The sequence below is a fragment of the Ceratotherium simum genome, chromosome 1 (genome assembly GCF_057802395.1).
Source record: "Ceratotherium simum simum isolate JZ-2026a chromosome 1, ASM5780239v1, whole genome shotgun sequence".
NCBI classification, from domain to species: domain Eukaryota; kingdom Metazoa; phylum Chordata; class Mammalia; order Perissodactyla; family Rhinocerotidae; genus Ceratotherium; species Ceratotherium simum.
The window spans coordinates 86,575,156-86,599,160 of record NC_141900.1 but is presented as its reverse complement, the minus strand read 5'-3'; the positions used below and the strand labels follow the sequence as shown (position 1 = coordinate 86,599,160).

The 24,005-nt window shown below is 43.7% G+C and overlaps 2 protein-coding genes across 3 annotated transcripts in view; one reads left to right on the top strand and one right to left on the bottom strand.

Moving 5' to 3' along the window:
• Positions 1-1,142, top strand: part of COPG2 (coat protein complex I subunit gamma 2) — a 134,132-nt gene extending 132,990 nt beyond the window's left edge. Inside the window, exon 24 of the mRNA XM_087430765.1 lies at positions 76-1,142. Within this exon, the coding sequence (XP_087286891.1) occupies positions 76-206 (131 nt within the window). The 3' untranslated portion in view covers positions 207-1,142. The remainder of the gene's footprint in view (positions 1-75) is intronic.
• Positions 577-19,590, bottom strand: MEST (mesoderm specific transcript). Of its 2 annotated transcripts, none has more exons than XM_014784780.2 (12): positions 19,463-19,590; positions 10,212-10,366; positions 8,433-8,512; positions 7,962-8,039; positions 7,702-7,838; positions 7,469-7,527; positions 6,386-6,426; positions 5,765-5,835; positions 5,408-5,509; positions 3,983-4,059; positions 2,811-2,874; positions 577-1,876 (listed from the first exon to the last, which is right to left on the bottom strand). In XM_014784780.2, the coding sequence occupies exons 2-12, from the start codon at positions 10,363-10,365 to the stop codon at positions 1,759-1,761; spliced, it is 981 nt and encodes a 326-aa protein (XP_014640266.1). In that variant the 5' UTR covers position 10,366; positions 19,463-19,590; the 3' UTR covers positions 577-1,758. The 2 variants fall into 2 exon arrangements, with proteins under 2 accessions (XP_014640266.1, XP_004418730.1); XM_004418673.3 differs by lacking the exon at positions 19,463-19,590 and adding an exon at positions 13,664-13,911.
• Between the last annotated feature and the right edge of the window lie 4,415 nt (positions 19,591-24,005).

Here is a 24,005-nt window from a genome sequence, read left to right as displayed (position 1 = left end):
CAGAGCATGATAAATTTCATTATTCAGAGCTTTTTTTGAGTTCTTAATATGGTTCTCCTCCCTTTTTTCTCTCAGGTGTATACAGAGGTGGCTATGATTTATTGGTGAGGTCCAGGCTGGCCTTAGCAGATGGAGTAACCATGCAGGTGACTGTCAGAAGCAAAGAGGCAACACCTGTAGATGTTATCTTGGCTTCTGTTGGATAAATTTTTACTGGCAAGATGAAATTGATGTATACTTCACTGTCAGTGGGCTTTTAGGCTAGTGGCATGAATTGCCCAGAATCATAAACGTTAATGATTTTGGAGAAGCAAATTCACTGTTTGGCCCTGAGCCAGCAGATCAAGCAAATGTCTGTCTTTGTGCATGTCTTTTTTTTTTCCGTTTTTTTTATTACACTTGGTCAACTTTGGTCTGATAGTACAGCTTTGGGTGATCTTGAAAATCAAATACTATCCTATACCCCAGCTGCTTAACGTCATTATATTCTTTAATTTAATGTGTCTGAAAGCTCCTGGCAATGCTGGAAAGCTCTTATCCCAGAGGGGTGGTGGGGGAGGGGAAGCCAGAGTCCACTTTTGTCAAAATTCATTTTTATTAATAGAAAATAAACACTTATTCCAGTTTCAGTTATACTTGAAGTTGCTAATAAAAAAAAAGAATTGAAAATAATCACTTAATCCTGTTTTGACTAAAACAATGAAACTGTGGTTTAAAAAAAAAGTATTCAGCACCATTTGCTCATAGGCCTTTCAGAATTTGTTCTTTAAAGTTTCTGGAACTTTCCTGTCTGTAAAGCACAGGAATTGCTGAGCTATATGAGGAAGCCTCTCTGGGACAACCAACGAGAAGTTAAGCAATCATCATAAAAGGAATCAGTGTACATTCGGCATGGTCACTTGGACTGTACAACGATCCCCTCCCCTCCACTTTAGCTCAGGAGGGACATGCTTCTAAGCACTGAGGTATGAAGAGCCGGACTGTTATTTGCTGTTTGAATTAGTCTTTCCAGCTAATAACAGTGAAAATCTGGCACAGATTGCTGTTGGTCCTTAATGTCCTGTGATTTTAGGAAATTCTGTAAATAGTCTGGATTTAGTCCAATTTATTCAGAAATTAAAGAATTGATGTTTAAGAAGGTTCACTACTCTGCCAGAATAAGTATGTGCTGGTTTAGTCTGCTTATAAAATATATATAATTCATGTAGCTAAATCATAGTCAAAGTATATTTAGAATACTGCATTATTTAAACCAAAACCTATTTTAACAAAACGTCTATTGCTTAGAGAACGTAAAAAAGCATGTGCCCTTAAAGCCATCCAAAGGAGAAGTAAGGAGGCACCATATCCTCATTCTTTGTTATATGATTCCAATTGGGGTTGGGCTAGAAATTAGCATTTCTAAATATTTCAGAAAAGTCCATAGAAATGTTAAGACTTTTATGCAAAAGAATGTCTGTCTGTTTGTCTTTCTGCATCAGTGAGTAACCGTGCTCATCAGAATTTCCTAATAACACAAAGACAAAGGCAAGTCCATACACTTGGTCAGATGTCAGAGGAACAGAAGGTGGACTATCAGGTCACCCTTAGAGCCTCTGCTGGCTTTTTACTATATACTGTTCACCAGTGTGAGTCAGGTGGACTTCTGTGAGAATAGTGTTTGGTGGCCAGGACCTCTTTTGGGCATTGCTTCCTAAGTGGAATACACAACAGATAAGGGAGTAGGGGAGGTAATACAGGGAAGCTACTCTTTCCAGCTCAGAAGGAGTTGATGAAGCCCATATATGCATTCAAGAAGCCCATGGGATCCTCTAGCTGTGGATAGTGGCTAATGTGGTCATCCAGAATCGACACTGTGGACCGCGGCAGCGTTTTCCTAGTGGAAGAGAACAGCATGTAGGTGAACTTGAGGCAGGAGGGAGGGAGAGGGATGTAAGCCAGTGGGCAGCCCCAGTAAATGCCCCTGTGGACATAACACAGGAAGGAACCAACAAAGAGCTTATTTACCTTCTACTTTGGAATTATCTTAGGCAGATAAACTTGCCAGTTCCATTTATGATGTATACAGACTAGTTTTTAAATGTTCATAATCCAACAGACAACTAGAAGATATAACACTTTCGCAACACATGTCAAAGCAGGATAACTTCCAGCTCCTTAGAGAAGCATGAGGCATCAAACAAGTGGCCACTCAGCAACTCACTGTCCAAGTAAAGATAACAAAAGACCTTCCTTAACCCTGGAAGGAGATGCGAGAGGGTATTTTGTTTAAAATTAAATGCAAGCTATCTACTACTAGGTGTTTCTACTAGGCCATATGAAGGTATGGAACATTCTTATGTGACAAAGTCAAGATTTCATATTCCGACACCTTCTGAGTAAGTACTTAGTGAAAATAACCAATGAGAAGGCACTTTTCCACAGTGAGCTCAATCTCGCCTTGCAGTCTGCTCAGCTGAGGTCAATAAGTTGGCTTTAGAATCACACTAAAGCAAACATTTCTTATAAACTTTACCCACTTCCATTCCCTGGTTCACATGACAGCTTTTTCTTACCTGTACACCTAGGAATATGCAGTAGCCGTGACATGAAAACAGGCTGAATAAATCAAGAGAATGTATAACTGAATTTCTTGATCTTTACATTTATGTGAGAATAAGATCCCCCAACTCATCCTTTTGTTGTATGTTTCCTGGATGAACAGCCAATGAGGTCAGAAACAGTGGCTAGAACAACAAGCCTGAGCAGACAATCCTGTTCACCACTGTCAGGATGAGGAACTGACAAAACAGAGGCCCCTGAGGACTCACCTGTACAGCTCCAAAAACTCCGGATAGGGATTCACGGGATCCAAAGGCCCATAGATAAAATGAACTAAGAAAGAGAAGAGAAATGAATTACTAACAGCCCTCACATCTCTTCTCCTACCCCCACCCTAAAGTTATCCCTCCAAAAAAATATTTTCTTTAAATGAATTTTTCTTTGTGATAGAAACCTAGCTTCTATCAATAAGTAAGTTCTAAGAAACTTCTGGGAATAAGTCTAAAACTTAGTCCATTTGGGACATATTCTCCTATATACTGCCATTCAGCCCCTTCTTCTGTGCCCTGGACCAAAAGGAAGAGCCCCACTTTCAACATTCTCTTTCTATAAATCCAGGATATTATCATTCTTTTTTTTTTTTTTTTTTTGCTGAGAAAGACTGGCCCTGAGCTAACATCCATGCCCATCTTCCTCCACTTTATATGGGACGCTGCCACAGCATGGCTTGACAAGCAGTGCATTGGTGCGCGCCCGGGATCCAAACCGGCGAACCCCAGGCTGCCGCAGCAGAATGCGCACACTTAACTGCTTGCACCACCGGGCCAGCCCCAACACTATCATTCTATAAGTCTCTCTCTTCAGTTATAATTGACCCTTGACATTTGAAATCAACCAATAATTTCTTGAGCACTAACTACCATGTGTGAGACACTGCACCGACTTTTTTTCTTTTTAAACCTGTAAGAATGAAGAGACAAATGAGCAGAAACTATCTATAGCCTCTTGATTAGTAATCTAAACAGCCTTCTGCCCCAGCAATTCAGTATTTAATGTGACAGCCACTGATGACGCACAGCACAGAAACCAGTCTAACTCCATTCCCAACAGCGACACCAACTACCTTTGCAAGAGTATCTCAATGTTTTATCTACTTCATTCCATAACACACGTCACTGGTGTTCCAGATGCTGGGAGTAGGGCTGCCAGATTACATAAAGTGTGACCAGTTAAATTTGAATTTCAGATATAGTGATTTTTTTTTTTAGTATAAGTATGTCCCAAATATTGCATAGCACATACTTATCCTACGAGTATTTGTTGTTTATCTGAAATTCAAATTTAGCTGGGTGTCTCGTATTTTTATTTGCTAAATCTGGCAATTATTTTAACCCCACTGTGCCTCAGTTTTCCTATCAAGATGTAATATAGAAATACTCACTGGGAATAGTTACAGAGGCAAGAGCTCCCACCCAGCGTCTTCTGAACTTCTTCCGCTGATTGATGTACTGTAAGAGACTATAGGAGAGGTAAGTCAGCAGGAGTAGAACAGAAACTTGGATTGTTATAGGGATGCAGAGGCCTGAAATGAGCCACAAGGAACACAAAAGATATGTTTTCTCAATCCAGAAGCAATTTGGCACTCCTGGGAATGGCCTACTTAATTTACCCATTTCTGTTATCCTCTAGAGTTAACCACCATGTCGCCATGGCAGTGACAATGCCTACTATCGATGTAAGAATCAATATTTCTTGGTGTTTATTGATCAGGGAATGAGACCTAGGAAGTTAGGTTGGGTTCTGTGTGACTAAAGCCTGGGTCTAAGTTCCGATTGTGGCTCCACCTCTAAGTAGCTCTGTGACTAAAAGGTGTAACACACATCTTTCAACCTCCATTTCTTTGTCTTTAAAAAATAAGATGATTGAACTACATGATCTCTACATTGACATCTACTTCTAAAATTCTAAGTGTAGAAGTTCATGAGCACAAAGCTTCAGTCCCTGCATTTCATTTGACCACAGATAAAACTGAGGAGAATTTCTCTTCCTACAGTGTTAAGATCATAGCCACATTACAAACTCATGTATTCTGATTATTCTGCCTGGCAACTCCAGGAGTTATGAACCTCAAATATTACCTCTTAGAAATGGTATTTACTTTTTGGAAAGTATAAGAGAATTTTAAAGGAGGATTATTTTTTCAATTTTTTATATTAAAATGAATCTTCAGGGATCCCATGGAGGTTGGAGTGGGAGGGAGGAATGGCTCCCCCTACCTCACAATTTCCAGCAAAGCCATCAGTTAAAACACTGGAAGCTACACTGACCCAGTTGGCAAAAGGACAGGGCCTTATCTGACACAGTTATGGATATCGGCATCTCTAGGTCCCTCTGTGAAAGCAGCTACAGTCTCATTTGAACCAAGGTATGGGAATTCTTCCTTCAAGACAGAGAAATCTCCCCTCAGTCCCTGTTGCTACAGAAAAGATATGAAAAAGGAAGAGACTAGTACTTTAAGAGAGACACTAAGTGCCTTTCACAACTATGATTAGACATTTTGAAGTATTTATTATTAACAAAAAGTCCAAAGGATTTGCCAAAGTCAGTCAGTCAGTTACAAACTGAATTAGCATTAGAATTGGCAGCTGTTTATCCAAACTTTTTGTGCCACATGGCTTAGGCTCAGGGCTCACTCTCTTCTCGACTTCTTTCTTCTTAGAAAGTACAGAGCATGACATTTTTTGGTTGGCCTCGTAGGTCATAACCCACCTTTTTGTGAGAGGGAATGAGAACAAGCAATCCTACATCTTTCCCCACTTTCCAAAAAAAGCCTCTCCAGAAACCAAAGCAAAGGGTTATTTCTTACCTGTCAATAACTAAGTTCCCGTCATTGTTGCGTATCCCTGCCCACATGTCCCACAGTTCACTCTCAGAGGGTCGGGTGTATGGCCCAAAGACTGGGGTGAGACTGAAAAAAGCCCAAAACAGCAGAAAAGACAAGTGTAAGAAGAACTCAGAATGTCAAATATGACTGGAACCTCAGAGGTCATGTAGTCTGACCCTTAACTGATTTATGAATTCCTTCTACTACTTCCCTGGCAAGTGGCCAACACCTTTGCTTTAAAATATCAAACCCTAGGATTTGGCCCAGAATTTTAATGGCAGCAACTTTCCACTATATTGTTCCCAGGCTGTAGTGAATCAGTCTTTGACAATGACTTACCCTCGCGAGAATACAAAGAAGTTCATCAATCGTGTGAGGATGGGGGACAGCATACCTCCATCTTTGAGAAGCTGGAGGTAAATAAGTAAAAGTAAAAAATCAAGAATCCAGAAGAAGACGACAACTAACCAGGACAAAAGGTTTAACAGCAGGAACTAAAAAAGGACTTGAGCGAAATCTCCTTCTACTGAAAGGTTTGGTCATTAGCTTTTAGTTTTTTGTTTTGCCTACCTACATTCTTCTCTCATGGAAGACAAACTTATTTCTAATTCCCTTTAAGATTTCTACATTTCACTAGATCCCTAAGACTTTTAATTGGTATCTTCAACTTTATAGACTAAGAACCCAATGTGTTCAAACATCAAGCTGATGACACTAATTTTTAGATAGCTGTATTTCTCCAAATATTTGTTGATCTCTTATTCTCAGAAATAGTTTTAGGCTTTATGTAGGGACCACTTGCACTGCTTTATTTGCATAAGGTAAAAACGAACTTCATTAATATAAATTCGTGAAGATTTTAACTACAGCCCATTACACCAGGTATGGCTCTTATCAAGGTCCCAGCATTATTTAGTAAAAATCTTAAAAACTACAAATCTATTCAGTGGAGTAGCCAACCTTTTGGAGAAGGAGAGGACGGTGAGTCTCAGGAAATATACCTGTAGGAGAAGAGACTTAAGTCATTTACCAACAACTTTAGGCCAAACATAGGCCCATTATTGGAGACCGTGGACCCTATTCACTATCACCTGTGGGGCCTTGACTGCCAAAAACAGAATGGCAAATAAAAACTTAGAAGTGTCATCTAATTAATTCTCCAGGGAATTCTGTGTTTAACAGGTCTAATTATATCCAACTAGGATTACTTTCCCCATTGTAAAGATAGAGAAATGGGGAAAATAACATACATGGTCGTCCATACTGCTGATGACTAGGCTGACTGCCCTTAGCGTTTCCTCCCATTCCTCACAACACATAGTGTTATTAATGATTTGGGAAGCAAAAGAAACCAGAGATGTTTCAGGAAGTGTAGGTCTTTAAAAAAAAAACCTAGAGTTTTTCCTTTTCCATTTTCCTCCAGAGTCAATGGGAGAAAGCCATGAGCACTGCTAATAAAGGGACAAACAGACCCCTCTCCCTATCTGCCCTTAAGGTATTCAGGGGACATTTGGATATCCATGGATTTACAAGCCAGGCTCAATGACACGCAAAGAAAAAGAAACATCTCCAAAGGTCTAATCAGGAGTTCACTAATTTCTAACTGAAACTTGGCACTGCCATCAATTAAGAGTTTCTGAAACAAACCACAGTAGTATTAGAAGTACCTCTGGCTTCATCTCAAATATCTGCATAACTGCATCTGCATCTCAAATATTTCGCTCTAGATACATAGATCTTGCTAGGTAATGCATTAAAAAGAAGCACATATTACTATAACACAGCTTTTTATTAACTGTATGTCAATAAAATTAGTTTCCTTTGTAATCCTATTATTTCCTATATTTAAAAACATTATTCTGAGAAAAGGTCAATAAATCTCATCAGACCACCAAACCAGTTCATGGCACAAAAAACGTCAAGATCTAGTTAAATTGTGTCTGTTTGCAGTACCATCAGATTACCATTTAGATGTCACAGTGATGTCTAACCATGGCCTTTCTAGGCTACACCTCAATTTTCACTGACCACCAAGGCAATTACCTCCATTTGACAGACAGAGACTCTTGATGGTAAGCCGACCAGAACGATTCTGCTTGAACCTAGAAAGAGGGGAGGGAAACACACATCTGAGTGGACTTACACCAATGCAGTGGCCGAAGACAAAACTCCCAAGAGGGAAAAGGGCTAGAAAGAATCCAGGAACAATTTACTTTTCCCAACATCTTAAACAAGTGAACCTTGTGACTAGTACAGAAGTCTATGAGTTCACTGACCTATAGAGCAGCTCTTGAGCAACGGTATCTCCATAATCATGAGACAAAAGGTTGATCCTGCGGTTCTGGAGCCCCAGATGCCGCAGAAGAGCCTCCACGATGCTGGCCTGCTCAAATATGGAGTAGTGATGTGGTCTCTAAAGAAAGGAAAGCCCAGACAGACAGGATAAAGTCATGAGTGGAGATCTGTCTGCCAGCCTGACCCCTCTGTCCTCACCTACCTCCACCCTCTACTCTGGTCCCGTCTGGATACTTCTTACCGGTTTGTCACTGAAGCCAAAGCCTAAGAAATCGAGGGCTATCACTCGATGAAACCTCAGGGTCAGACCTTCCCAAATCTATAAGAAAGAAAGATGATTTGGACTTTCAATCCTGCCCGTCCTCTCCTGCAACCTACAGCAGCATGGGAGTTTCATCCCCACCTCAGCGTAGCAGGCAGACTTCAATAAAGGGAATACCTCATGAAACCACCACAGGCCCACAGATCAGCCTCTTGGAGAGTGCTTTATTCCTAGTAATTAATCTCTATTGAGGGAGGAATTCTAGCATTTTTAACTTGGCAGTGATTCTTCCCAGACTGCCAAAGAGTTTTTTACTCCCTTACAGTAAATGAGAAACAGTTCTACATGTAATTCTATTTTATTAAGCAATTCAAATATGCAAGAGCCAGCAAAATCCTTGATTTTGGACATTTAAAGACATAGTAGGACTTAGAAGTCTGATTTCCTTACCTTGTACCAATCATAGCTGGATGTTGGAAAGCCATGTAAAAGCACGACTATCTCTGGACTTCCAACCACACCCACAGAGTCTAGGAAGAAGGAGAGAGGGAAGTTAGGCCGGCTCCTAAAATAACCTTGAAGATATTAAAATCTAAGTAATCATGTATAAAGGACAAGAAACCCTGCCCAAAGTAATGAAATTAAAATAATAGATTTCCTTTTAAAATACAAGATGATTGCTTTAGGTAAAAACACACATTTGATTCTTTATTTTCTTTTAATCTGTATATTAAAAAACTGTAAATGGCACACTTTAGATGAAAATACTTGAAGACAGTCTGCTTACTTTCACCTAGATTTTTTTAAAAAGTATTTCCCCATTTCTCCCTTTATTAATATGCAAATTGTTTTTCACAGTAAAAAAGTAAACTTTCATAGTTAAAAGTATACAGTCACAACATATAAACCACAAATTCTTCGTATCTTATCATTAATGGCCTCACAAAATTCCCTAAAATATAGCAACCCTTCCTCAGCCTGGTGAGCGCCTTAGTGTATGCTGCCTGTCCAGCCCCTTTATTTCCCGCAGAGGAGACTCAATCCAATACCAAAAGCATAATCCTCAAACTACTGCAAAATTCTAACAGCTATAAAAAAGAGTTAGTCGATATAGAGATGAACATTTTTTAATGCATAAACATCTTTTAAATCAGCCAAACATTTAAACAGTAAAACGCCTTGCTAATTAATAGTATTAGATTAAAACTGACACATTCATATACTGCCAGTGGCATGAGAATTTGGTAAGGTTTGCAAAAATAAATTAGTTACAAGCAATTAAAAATTTTATATACTTTAGCCTAGGAGTCTTATTCTTGAGAATCTATGCAAATAAAATCATTCCATTTACACTAGTATACTTTGCAAGTATAAGGAAAAAATAAACACATACATGCAGATTTCCCTTCAACATTAACTATTTAAAACATTAAAAAACTGGAAACAACCTAAATGACCAATGTAAAGAAATTATATACTTACTTAGTTGAATATAGCAGATGAGAGGCGGTCAGGAGCAATAATGAAAAACGGTTTATGACAAACATTTTTCGTTATTGCTCTTGACCTCCGCTCAAAAGAAAGCTTTTCCAATCGCGTTTCTCAGTTTCTTTACCTATAAAATGAGATGAATGGCACCTCTCTCCAAGTACTGTTGTAAAGATTAAACGAAATAACGAAGGCTGAAAACATAATTCAATGCCTAGCATATGGTAATTACTTGATAAGTAGCAGTCATAACAATATCATGAGCAAATTAATGTATACAAAAGTATAAGACAAATCACATTTAGTTATGCATATCACAAATAATCTTTATAGAAAACAATAAAAAGAGATCAGGAATTTGAGGGGGGAGAACAGAACCAATGGTAACTATTATCTATGAATACTGTTTATATTACCTGACACTGGGGGTGCTCAAAAGAGAAAACCGGTATCAGTACAAGTCAGGCTACAAAGAAAAATTATACTAAGAAGTCAGTTCTACAGAGATTAGAATCCCAATTCTAGCCACCCTCCCCTCCCACCCCCAAGCAGTTTTCTTTGAGTTTCCCTGCTATCAAGTTAACAGGGAGAATTAGTCTATTCCTTCAAGCACACTATACAGAAAAAGGAGTTTTTACTGGATCACTGAGGGGCAATAGAGACCAATGGACACAAAATAAGTACCTCAGTGGTACCTACAGGACCTGTAGAGGCAGGGTGTTCCAACAGTCCTGTTCTTACCTTGGTAGAAGATGCGCAGTCCCTTGTAGGTGAAAAATTTGCCTGATGACTTCCATGAGTGAAGAGCAGGAGAAAGCTGGGGGGGCGGGATGTGCAGGTAGGCCGCAAGCAGGGGCACAGCCAGTAGCCCCACCTGGACCCACCACTCCCTCATCCTGTCGGAAAATCAGAGACCCAGGTAAGCAGTCAGGTGATACTGTACACGCTTCTATAAGCCACAAACTGGTAAGATCGGATGGGAAATTTCTGTACCATGCAGTGACTACCTTGCCCTCCATGTGAACATGGCAGAAAGTTTACCAAGGAGAATGTAAGCACATCTCTGCCTGCTGTGGCAATCACCATATTGGCTCACCATTCTAATTTTAAGGAAAAAATATATTATTTTAATATGTAATCTTCCCCGTCTCCTTCTCCCCACTTTAACCCCTCAGCCCCTCCCCCTTGTGCTCTTCCCAAGACCTGCTGAAGAGGATTTATGTAAAGTAAAAGGAAGGTTACTTCAGTATTGTGCATGTTTTCATGGGCTTTTATTAAGGCTTCCCAAGAAAAAAATAACAAAATCCTTCATATTTACTCTAAAAGCTCTACCACCTAGTAAGTAAACTGTTTTATTTTTTAACTAATTTTAGTTAACTAAAATGTTTTCAAACTGTTTAAAATATACATATATGTAGTAACATCACATGTCCTTAGGCAGGAACCTGCTCTTGATTTTTTAATATTTATTAGACCTCTGACCCCAGTGAAGCCCCATTTGGCCCTCCTATCTGGATTTGTGTTGAGAAACTGTGAAAGTTTGTGAAAGTTAAGAAGATAGGTCCACTGTATATTCCAACATAAGCAGCTCTGTCATGACCCTGAATATCTAATCTCTTGAGAGGTCAGGGAAGCAGATTATATTTCTGCTTTTCTTAGCAGACTCTTGAGGAAGCTCTCAATTATTTAATTTCTTAGGACTCCCCCTCCCCGCCACCTCCAAAAAATGATAATAATAAGACAGAGCTCATACCTAACATCTGGGAATTAATTTTCTTTGGAAGGAAAGCACTGGTTTGCACACACCCAACCTTCCCATGCCCAGGACTACAAAGGTCCAGGTCAGTTTATCCACAATGACAAGGAGTGCTAAACAGGAATTAGAAACAGTTCCCTCATTTCTAACTTACAATTGCTGATGGTCACCAGGGAAAGAATTGTCAGTAGAATGGGCGTTATCTTAAAATAGCCAGAATGGAAATATCTTTCAAAACTGAAATAAGAGTCCTCAAGAAAACAGAGCTATAAATAAGGGAAATTAATTGTCAAAGCCCTGGTGGAAATGGCTTTGTGTCTGTATACACCCTCCCAACATACTACCTGTAATCTGAACACAATTCCTACCCATCACAAACAAATCCAACTCACAAAATAATTTTTTTTAAACTCTAAAATAAATAAATAAGCCTGGGGTTCCACAGTGGTAAAATAACCACATCCATTATTAAGGAATCTCAGCTCCTTTGCCTATTTTTTAGGCATCACTAGGGCAGTCTTTTTTTTTTTTTTTTTTTTCTTTTTTTCCTCCAAAGTAACCGTCCATAAAGCAGACCCAGTGACGTGGTTCTACCTTTCAAGGTAATATTAGAAATGATTCGAAAAAGTGTCCAGAACATGATCATTATATCATAATTTTCACCCCACGATACTAGCCAGCTATATCCCAATATCTCCTTGAAAGATGAGATGACAAAAAGCATTAGGTTTCGATTATCATTTCTCAGAGCTATCTGTCCTATACTTCAGCTCATACATTTTCACCTTCGCATTTCATCACTCCTTATCCCCATGCTCCTCATCTCATTCATTCACAGCTTCCAGCAGCCGAATATCTGCAATGACTCAGCAGAGAGCCAGGGAGGGGCTACTAGAGGAGCAAGCGGAAGGAGCGCCACGGGGGGCAGGGGGGGCGCAGGAGAACAACACACACTCTGCTCCTGGACACCCCCACCCTCCACAGGTTCCTTCTCTTTCACTCCAAGAACGCAAAGAGGCAATCCCTCAGGAAGCCGTTTTCTCTTTTAATTACCTCAGAAAAAATGCCCTAACGACATTTTAGGATTTTTAGTAGGGAAGCAATCTGGCAGTCAGTAGGAAAAATGGATTAAACATTTTTTGACCAAAATCTCCATTATTTGATGAGCCATGAGTCAAGAGCATAAATTCCACAAACCTTCTGGAAATTTATCAACCTTTCCGAGCCTTTATTTCTTCATCTTGTACATAGGAAAAATACACTCATTTAATACCACCAAACCTGCCCGCTTTACAGCATCCCCATGAGACTACGAACTACTTTGTAAACCAATGCAAACAATTCATGTGTAACATTATAACAGTTTGGTCACATGTCCATTCTCACTTGGCTTCTTGTTACTGAAATCTCAAAAATACATACTCCTTGGTGATAAGGCCATGCAAGTTCTAGTCACACCTAAGCGGTAACTGCCACCACGGCACCAGGGTCTCGAAATTCTAAATTGCGGCAGGTCAATGCCCGGGTCTAGAAATTTTAAATTGCGCCACAGCAATACCACGTCTTGAAATCTTAAGTCGCACCACGACAATACCACGGTCTCCAAATTCTAAATTCAGCAGGGCGATGCCAAGGTCTCGAAATTCTCAATTGCGCCACAGCAATACCGGGTCTTGAAATCTTAAATTGCACCACAGCAATACCAGGGTCTCGAAATTCTAAATCGCGGCAGGGCGATGCCGGGGTCTCGAAATTCTAAATTGCGCCACAGCAATACCCAGGTCTTGAAATCCTAAATCGCACCACAGCAATACTGGGGTCTCGAAATCTAAATCGCGCCAAGGCTTTGCAGAGGTCTACAAATCCTAAACCGTGCCAGGATGATATCCGGGTGCTCAAGTCCTAAATCACACCAAGGTGAAACCAGGGTCTAAAAATCCTAAACAGCGCGAGGACGATGCCTGAATCTAAAAATCCTAAATCGCATCAGAGCGATACCAGGGTCTAGAAATCTTAAGTCACGCCAGGACGACGCTGGAGCCTAGAAATCCTAAATAGCGCCAGGGCGACACGAGGGTCTAGAAATCCTAAATTGCATCAAGGCGACGCCAGGGTCTAAAAATCCTAAATCGCGCGAGGGCGACGCCGGGGTCTAAAAATCCTAAACCGCATCAGAGTGATACCAGGGTCTAGAATTCCTAAATCAGGGAGATCCCGCTTTCGTGCAGGAGTGACATTCCCTCCCAAGTAGGCTGAGCAGGCTCAGAGGACAAAAACGCGCGCCCCCTGCCCCCGGTGGGGTTTTCCCTCCACCGAGGCAGTCGCAGTCCGGCAGCCAGCTCGGACACACCAAGTCCCCATCCGCTAGCCCGCACCCCGGTCAGGGACAACGGCTCCCAGCCAGCCACACCCCCTCGCGCCTGCCGCGCACACCCACCTGCGGAGGCGATCTCGGCGCACCATGGCCGCGTCTTATCCCATGCCGTCCGGCACACCCGTACGGAGCACAGGGCGCGCCGTGGCGCCCACAGCCGCGCAGAGCCGGCCGGCAGCGAGGCGCAGCCCACAGCCGCGAGGGCAGCGCCGGCCGCGGCAAGCAGCGAGCGGCCACCCGGGCTCGCGCTGCGGCACTGCGCTAGGGCGGCTGCCGCAGTGGAGACGCCGCCCGCGGGGATGCGCGGGACGTGCTGGTTGCCGCGGCGGCACGGAGCGAGTGGGCACCGACTTTTAGAGCCCACCCGAGCCCCGCCCCTGGCCCGCCCACCGCGCCGCAGTGCCCCTCCCGCCGCAGCTGCTGCCCCTCCCCCTAGCCCTGCTGCTGCTGCAGGAATGGGGTGCCTCCCTCACAGCAGCTCCTCCGGGGGGCACCTTCAGGGGTGTCGACCCAGCCAGCACCCTGCTGCTCCCTCACAGGGCCCCCAACCCTGAGCTCCAGGGCCTGCGCAGAAATCCTCCTCCAGCTAGTTAACGCCACAGACCCCTGAGACCCACCCCGTTAGACCACCCACCGGCTCCCCAACCCCAGAAGTGGCCACTCGACCTCAGGTGCGGCGAGGATCAGGGTGCCAGCTGTGGGCCTGCTCCTGTCCCGCGCAGCGCCCAAGGCGTGGGTTCTGAACTGCTTGAGTGCCCGGCCCAGAGCAGCGGTCCACGAGCACCCAACACCTCCTAGGTCCCTAACTACGGGGAACCCAACGACAAGCTCGGCAGGACCTACCACCAAGCCAATCGGCTGATTCATGGGATGGCCACCACGGAGCAAAAAGGGCAAAATTTGAGCAAAGTCTAGGTTCTCTCGCTCTGCCACCACCGCGGCGCGGAGCACGTTTGCTCTGCAGCAGCGCGACGTGGTCCGCATGCCAGAGCCCCGCCGCAGCCTCCCGCGCACCCGCTCCCAACAAAGGGCCTTTCCCGCGCCGGAAAGAATGATCATCACAATTATGAGACTAGCTCCCCTTTATCTGTGTAAGACTGAATCACAATGCAAGGGCCCCAGTGGTACAGGAAAGAGGGAAGAATTTTTTCCTTCATCCATAATCCTTTAAAAAGCATCTATTACGCCTTCGAAAAGAAAAGTGTAGAGAATCACTGAGTGTCTGTGTTCATTTTCTGGCTGTAAATTGAAATTCTGACGAATGTGCACGGGCTGCGAGCGAGCCAGGCAGCCCGAGCAGTGCCGGCTCCCTCCAGCGGGGGCGCTGCAGGCCTCTCTAAACCCCGCGACCGCCGGGCCCTCTGCCGCTCTGTAGCCAAGCACGATGTGGAACATTCGTGCAGAAGGCCGGTCCAACCCTGCCGGTCCAACCGAGCCCACCGGACACTAACAGTGCGCCGGGGAGCTGAGGGCCACCAACCAGGTATAGGAGAAACCACCTTCTATGAGCATGTCATGAAAATGTGTGGCGCAATCTACTGTACACTTCTACTGGTGTTCGATTAAGAGGGTCGTGAAACAAATGCTTATGGTACCTACGGAGAGCTTAAGAGCCGGGATGCAAAGATGAGCGAGATATGGTCCCTGCCCCCGAGCAAGATGCTGACCATGGTGGGGGGGGGGGGAGACACAGAAGAACCGACGCTGCTTAAATGTTTCCTTTAATTTCCTGGCCACATTTTGTGACAAGCTGGCCCCCTCCTCCTAACGTGTAAGGCCCTCAAAGGCCAAGCCCAACTATTATTCACCTTTTGTATCCCCAGGGCCCGCCACAGTGCTGTCCACAAAGCAGGCCCCTAATAAATACTGCATGAATACGTACAAGAATTTGAGGGCGCACAGAGGAGGAAGTAATTAAGGGGAGGGGGGAAGGGTCGTCTTGGATGATGAATAGACATTTACCCGAGAGACAAAAAGCATTCCAACCAGAGGGGTTGGCATTCGCAAGCACCGGAGGCGCAGGACTGCACGACCTTTGGGGAAAACTGCGAGTCCTTCGGGCTGGGGGGCCGACAAGCAAAAAATTAGGCTAGAAAGAGTACTTCATCCTAAGGAGTTTGGAATTTGTCCTAAAGAAAATTGGAAGCCACAGACGGATTTAAACCCCTTATGGCCTTAATTGGTTACTTAACAAAATTTAAATTAGTCCCTTTACAAATGGAAGATTACCTATTTTAGCTAACCACCGCCACCTTTTAAGTACTGAATTACTTAGCAAAATTTAAATCGGTCCTTTCAACGGAGTAAAGGCTTTCCTATTTCAACCAACGACGATAACAACCTTTGGATGATATTTTGTTTCCTGTCTACTGTCAATGGAACCTGTGAGTCCTACAAACAATTCCGCACTTTCATTCTCACTGGCCAGAAGGACCAGCAACAGGATGAAGGCAATTTTGTATTTAATGGACTGAGTGCACACAAAGGAATCTTATTCTGAAAGCCATGGAACATGTCCACCCACAGGGAACAAGTGGGCAGACAGGAGGAGAGACCCTTTGAGGGGCTGGGGAGGGGACCAAGGGAAGCTCTTGAAGACAAACAGGAATTCTAATTTGGTCGCTCAAAAAGAAACCCTCCTGGACAGAGGGACCAGGGAAAATTTCCTTGGAGAAGGAGGCATGAGTTTGAGAAGGATCTTCAACCTAAAACTTGGTTAGGTGGGGAGAAAGCGTTCCTATTTGGAACAACCTCCAGCACAGAGGCAAGGAGTCCGAAAAACGCAGAGGATACTCTGAGAGATTAACTTGGCGAAAGCCGGGAATTTGCTTTGGAAAGTCAAGGCAGAAATGCGTGCAATAATGCCCCAGGAGCCAAAGAGTTAATGAATTTTCTAAACGTGGCTGACTTACTTCCAGAAAGGAGCTTCCTCTACTGGGGGAGAATCTGGCCCAAGGTATAAAACACTTGGAGCGCCTGAGAAAACATGGAACCATACATAAATCCAAAATCTGCCTCTGGCTGGCTCTCAGCGCACCCTTTCAGTTCCTAGACACAGACATCATGCTTAACCGCCACCACAGGCAGCGGTATTCCCTCAACCAGTAGCTTATCATACATTCCTGTCACATTCCAATTCGAAGACAGTCCCTCATAATAAGACCTCTGATTTGTGCAAAAAGTAGTGTAGAAAGCTCGGCATTTATTAGCTTGCTGATGTATAACAGCGGTATGAGATCAGCAGGGCTGGTACCACAGGTTCAATAATCATATCTTTCTAACCCCAGTTTGAGACCCATAAAATGACAAATACAAGGATATTTATGGAGACAGCAGGACAGAACTGGGATTGCCACTTTCAAGAGCCATAACTATCGATTCAAATAAACTAAAAAAGTTCAAGATGGGAGAAAAATGGTTCAACAGCAGCACATGTTAAAGAAACTTCGGGTTTTAATTGACAGTGAGGCCATGTGATATGGCTCCAAAAAACCCATTGCAGATTGTAGGCTGTAATTACAGAAGTACCCAGCATAAGCTAATCCTACTCTATTCTGATAGACCTCACAGAAAGTATTTTATTCTGTTCGACAGAGCAGATATTAAGAGACACATAGACAAACAGGAATTTGTTCAGACATCAACTAAAATGCATTGCAGGGGCCGGCCCAGTGGCACAAGTGGTTAAGTGCACATGCTCCGCTGCGGGGGCCCAGGGTTTGCTGGTTCAGATCCCGGGCGCGCACCGACGCACCGCTTGGCAAGCCATGCTGTGGTGGCGTCCCATATAAAGTGGAGGAAGGTGAGCATGGATGTTAGCCCAGGGCCAGTCTTCCTCAGCAAAAAGGGGAGGATTGGCAGATGTTAGCTCAGAGCCGATCTTCCTCATAATAAATAAATAAATAAAATGCAAATTATGTCACTGAAAGTATAACAGCTCTCATATTTTAAGCTCCTACTACAGCATGGATCTTCACCCAATTTATCCCTAATCCTCACAATAACTTGGCTAAATGAGTATTGCCATCCACATTTTTCAGAAAAACCCAGCAGCTCAGAGCACTAAGTGTTAGTATGTGAAGGGACTAGGAACTGAACGCAGATGTGTCTGGCTCCAAAGCTGGCGTTCTTTCCACTACCCCACACTGCCTCCCTGTTTAAAATAACTGGGCATGTTTGGTTGGAAGAAAAGAAGCCTTGTGGAGTGAGTAGAAGAAGGAAATGTGTTAGCAGTCCTCAAATATTTGTGGAAGCAGCATTAGACATTTTATTCTGTATGGCTCCAACGAGTGCAAATTGTAGAGAAACATGCCGATTCAACATAAAGAATTTTCCAACAGTCGGAGGTGTCTAGAGACTGGGTGGCTCAGCCATTTTGGGGACCTGACAAGTTCCCTGTCACTAGGGGCTGGGTAACCCTATGGCAGGTATGCAAGCTCTGGATGTATGAATACATGAATGACCTTTAATGTTTTTCTCCATCTGATAGAAACTAAGGCTCACAGAGGTATTGGAACTTGGCCAAGGTGACCCCTCTAAGGGGTCAAATCCACAACAGGTCTTCCCTGGGTGTCCCTCAGCCCAGAGCTCTTTGTACCACATGCTATTTCATCCTGAGGGCAAGATAAATTGAAGAAATTATCCATAGAATCACATCAACCTCCCTCTCAACCAAATTTAACCAATATATCCCAAAAGTGACTAGTGACTTCTTTCCTCTTCAGGCTCATTTTTGGGAAAAGTCTTTGGGTGCAAAAAGTTCAAAAGATGAGGGGTAGAGGAGAGATGCAAGGGAGCTGAATAATCCATTAACCAGATCAGACGAACCCAAGTGACAGACAGCAGTTTCTAGAGACTACAGTATTACTAGGCACCCGTACAGTAACTTTACACACCCTCTGCATTGCTGGGCACACCCCATAATCCCACACCTAGAGTACATCTTAAACACTCACACAGATAAATAGGTTGAAGGATGCAAAATAAAATCTTCTCTTGCATTCTTATAACTTTCCACTCTTTCACTTTTATAACTATTCTCTCATCTGATGCTCACCACAGTCCTCTAAGGAAAACAACTACTTTCTTTCAGACAGACAAGCAATTTCCCAGCTGCCTGGGGAAGAAAGGACTATATAGCACGACTCTGTTTCCCCTTTTTTTTTTAACTACTTTCCCCATTAGATTCTTCTTCCAGCCGGGATGAGCCAACCCAGAAGCAGGTGTTCCGCTTTTCCTCCATTGCTTCCATCACCTCTCACCCTCCTCAGCGGCCCTCCCCGCCTGCCCTCGTGCCCCCACGCACGCTCCGACCGCAGGCTTCTCCCCATCCCGTTCCTGCCACACTCGCTAACTCGCAGAGACCACCACCCACCCGGCCGCTGGCTGCTGGCCGCGTCCACGCGGCCCACTGCACACCCGCCTGGCCCCCACACTCGCCCGGGCCCGGTGGCTGCGCCTCCTTAACCCCCACGCTGTCCCAACGTGGGAAGGCGCAGCCTCCCAGGAACTCGAGTCCTCATTCCCCGGGGGAGCGGTCAAGCCGACTAACGGAGTGACTAAACGTGGTAGGGGAGGCAAGCCTTGGGCGAGGGCTAGGGGACTTTTGTGTTCTCGTCCGACCCCGAGGTTCTGGGAAATGACCACGGAGGACCTCGCCCACGTGGCCCTCGTGTGGCTACCCACGAGCCCCAGCGGAGTCCTGCAAGCCCCACATATGCTCACGCCCTCCTGGGCCACTCTCACTCCAAGTTTGGCCCCCAGGACTGGTGTGGTCCATGCACACTATCCACATACCCCAAGTGTGGCCATACCCACTCAGGGTGAGGGTGGTGGGTCACTCCTTCCCCGCCCGTCTCTTACCTGACTCAGGTAAGACTTAGGCTACAAGACTCCATATTTGGGGGAAGCGGTTGCGCATGCGCTCCCAGCGGTCAGCGGTTCCCGGCCTTATCCTAGCCCCCAGGGAAGACCCGGCCAGGCCACCGAATACCCGGCTTTAGGCTAGAGCGTCGCCAACTCCCCGCACCGGCCCATCGTCCCTGAGCCCAACATGTGCATCCGCCTACTCCCTGCCAGGCGTCAGCGCCACCTATTGCAAAGGGTATGAAATGGCAGGCCGTGCCTTGGAAACGAATCTAAGGGATTGGATAAATAAGAATACATTTTTAGACGGCCTAACGTGAGTACTTTTACGTGATAGAGCTGAAGGCCAAAGAAGTGAGATTTTGATAGTTGTTAACTATGTAGAGATCTTTGGTGAGCCTTCCCTATCTCAGCCATTCCCTAACTTCATGGTTACCCTAAAGACTCCTACATCTACATCCCCAGCCCCACCCCGAACTCTAGATCTAGATATTTGCCGGCCTTCTATTCCTCTTCACGTGAATGGCCCACACACCTCTCATACTCAACAAGGGCTAAGTTAAATTCACTATCCTTTCTCTATCTGCTCCTTCCCACACTATGAACTGACCCCTCTTCTCCAGAATCTGTGCTTCCTTCTAGAGTCTCTATCTTGGTTAATGGCATCACTGCCCATTCCAGTCTCCCACACACAATCACCAACACCTTTGACATCATGAAATGAGGCTGAAGTGCCAGGCAGCCTTGGGTACAAATCCCAGCAAGCTCCCTCCTTCCCCCTCCTATCCTCTTACCTCCCAATCATCTCTTGAATTCATCTTGCTTCCCTCCGTTCACACCGCCATTTACCCTTGTTCAGGCCTCATTATCTCTCACCTGGACTACTGCCTCCTAATTGGTCTCCAGGCCTCCACCATCACGCCTTTCTAATCCATCATTCGCACACCTGCCAAAGTGATTTTTCTAAAATGCAAATCAGATGACATCTCTTTTCTTCTTAAAACTCTTTACTAACCTCTATTTCCAATGCTGAATTCAAGCTCTTTATCTTGGCATGCAAAACACTTCAAAATCTGGTCCTTGCCTTCCTCTAGAATCTTCTCTCTTGCCCACCCCCTAGAAGTTCATAATCTGACCAAACGTTACTAATTGTAGTTCCTTCCAGACTACCATGCAGTTTCCTTTCTTCATGCCTTTACACATGTTCTTTTCCTATACCAAATATGTCCTTCCCCACTTTGGCTACCTAAAAAATTCATTCCTCAAAACTCAACTTAGTTGTCAATATCCTCTTGCAAGCCTTCCCTGCAACCTTCCTACAGAAATAATCACTCCCTCCTCTGTGCTATCTCTGTCCCTTGTACACACTTCAACAGTTCCACGGATCACACTGTATTGTGATGACATTTGCATATGTGTCTTGTTTCTCCTACCACATTGCTGAACTCCTCAAAAACAGGGACAGCATCTTATTGATTTCTGGGTCCATTGTGCCAACCCAGCATTTTATAATAATGATGATAAGAATGAATAAAGCACACATTTGTTGATCACTATGTGCCATACTCTGTACTAAACTCCTTCTGTACGTTATATTATTTAATTCTGAGGATAACTCTATAAAAGAAGTATTATTATCCTAACTTTACAAATGAGAAAACTGAGGCTTTGAAAGATGAGGGAGCTTGTGCAAGGTCGCGGAGCTGGTAAGTTGTGGAGCCAGGATTTGAACCCAGATATGTCTGCTCATGTTTAACTATTTATCAAAAAGGTTTGTAGAATTAAAATATTTGAAAAATTACAGATCATTTTTTAACAGTATTAATGCTTACAGATTTCATATATTTTTAAAAGGAAAACACATAGCTATTCTATTGTAATGGATGGAAATAGAGTGTTTTAATTTAAATTAATGGTGTAGAAGGCCAGATAAATACCCTTGATGTCAGGCTAGATGAGAAAACAATCCTGCTGTTACTCTGTATAGTTTCTTCTTGGTATATGAATGTTATGAATATTTTTGCTAAGGGATTGATGTATGGTAAACCAATAATAAGTAGATTTTTTCCAAAACTCCTTCTGGATAAGTGTGGGAAGAGAGATCTAAACTGAGTCACCACAGGAATGTTCAAGAAGTTGCCAGAGATGAGGATACCAAGATATTGTGAGGGATATGTGAGGTCTGGATGAGTTAATACGTGTAAAGCACTTAGAAGAATACCAGGCACATAGAAAGCACTATATTATTGCTATTATTGTTATTGTTGTTAAAAACTTCAATAGCTCCAAGTCCAAGGGTAGAGATAAACACATAAGCTGATAGCAAGCAACATGATGAATGAGTAATACAACTATGAGCCAAGGTCTATGGGAGTTCCCAGAGGGGGAGGGGCGAATATCTGCCAGGAAACAGGGAGAGGGGCAGGGAACAAGACAGCACCTAGAAGTCACATGACTGAGGAAGGAGTTGCTAGAACCAGAGCAACACCAACTATTCTGCAGAAACATTTTATTTGTTGGCAAATCTTTACTACTGATGGCTCTATTTCTTAGTACCTCTAGTGTTTAAAGTTTCGTCGCTACTCCAAGCATTCTCTGCCTCTGACACAGTGATGGGGCCTTGGCCACTGGGCAAAAGAGCAAGACTTTCACCAAGATGACATAAGAATATGAGGGAGGGAAGAAGAGGTGACTGAAGCTCATGATGGCGTGGCCCCATACTTGACGGAAGTTCTAGCCCCACCCAGAAGTCCAACTGGGATAATCAAGACTCCAGGAGGGGAAAGCACATTCCCATCCCCTGGGCTCCAGGCCCTCCCTGGCAGAGGAGAAACAGTTGGGCACAGACTTGGTGATACGTGCATTGAGGAAAAGGGAAGGGGTAGGCAGCGGAGGCCATCATCCAACTTGGCAAGCACTGCCCAAGAAGGCCCACCTTTTTCCTCCAAACCCGTGCCAAGTGCCTCGCACACTAACCCAGTGTTTCCCAAGCCAAACAACATGGAAGGCTGCTTAAAAGTCTACATTCTTTACCACAGGCCATTAACTTTATATGTAGGCAAAACATATTTATGTTCCTCCTGTTCTTCAATAAACAGAGTAAAGAAACTTTTCTGTGGGTAGTTCACTCGGAATCAGTGAAATGAGGGCTGCTATTCTGATGGGAATAACTAATGAGACACATACAGAAAAAAGTTAAACATTAAACAGAGGAACACTGTTGATAGAATTAAGTAGATACAACTTTTTTGGAGGGCATTTTGGCAATGGCTATCACAATTGACCTGGCAATTCCACTTTGCCAAATTTATCGTATGTGTATACTCCCTGACGTGTGTCCAAGGGTGAACAATGCTGCATTATTTGGAAAACATTTTTTTAAACTGAAAACAAACATAAATGTCCATCTTTAGGGTTCTAGTTATGAGGCTGTCTAGCATGTAAAACTTCACGATGTACACGAAAAAGGTGCAAAACAGTATGTATATTATAATCCTACTCATGTAAAAACATATATATATATACTATATATCTAAATCTCTATATGTATATATACAATATTGGTATATTTGTATATGTATTAGAAACTCCTGGAAAGATCCCTATGTGGCAGATTTGCAGTTTAGGGACAAATTTGGTCTGCAGGGAGATTTGTTTATTATTTTTTTTGTTTTAAATTTAAACTTGGATGCCTTAGAAAGGGCTCTCACAGTCCTCTTTACTCTATTATCTTACACCCTTTGCTTCCCTCGGTTATTACTTGCCTGGCCCCTAAATGCAGGTGTGGAGACAAACGGGCACGTGTGGGGATAGGTGGAGAGATGCTTTTAGTTTCTACTTTCCACTTCTATGCTATAAGCAAACATGACCTTTATGACTTAAGGGAGGGTGGGGTAGGGTCTGACGTGTGGGGAGAAGAAGAACTGGAGGGAAATAAGGATCCTGAAAGAAGAGGCACTCATTTGGAAGGTATCGCTATAGTCCAGATAAGGAGCAAGGCGAGTCTGAACGAGTCAGTAACAGCAAGCATAAATTGTGAAACCCAGATTTGAAACTTTTTTTAAATCCCTTATCGGCCACTGCAGTTAAAGGGACGCACAGGCTCTTCTTTCTTCTTCCTTCTCTCCCCATCATGAAAAATCGCAGCCTATAGTTTATCACGTGGGCCTCTGGGCAGGGGTCTGCTGTGCTCTGTGGGAATCCATCTCTGCTCATAGCGCTCCTGGAGAGTCTCATTCTCCCGTGCCTGCAAGTTAATTTCTTTCTCTTCACTGTGTTGGCACCAGCTGTATAGAAAGCAGGAGTCTTCAGCACCAAAGCTACAGCAGAAATCAAACTCAGATGTCCCTGGACAGTCTACCAGGCAGTACTGTCCTGGCCCTTGTTGTCTACCTTGTAGGATCAGTGGTTTCCACAGTTAAGTTTGAGATAATATTAGAAACCATACGGTCTCAAATAAGAGTAAAGCTTTACCTTAAAATAAGAACAAGGAGAACTTCCAACTGAAACATGCCCTTGTTTCTGGCAGCAGCTGAAAGAC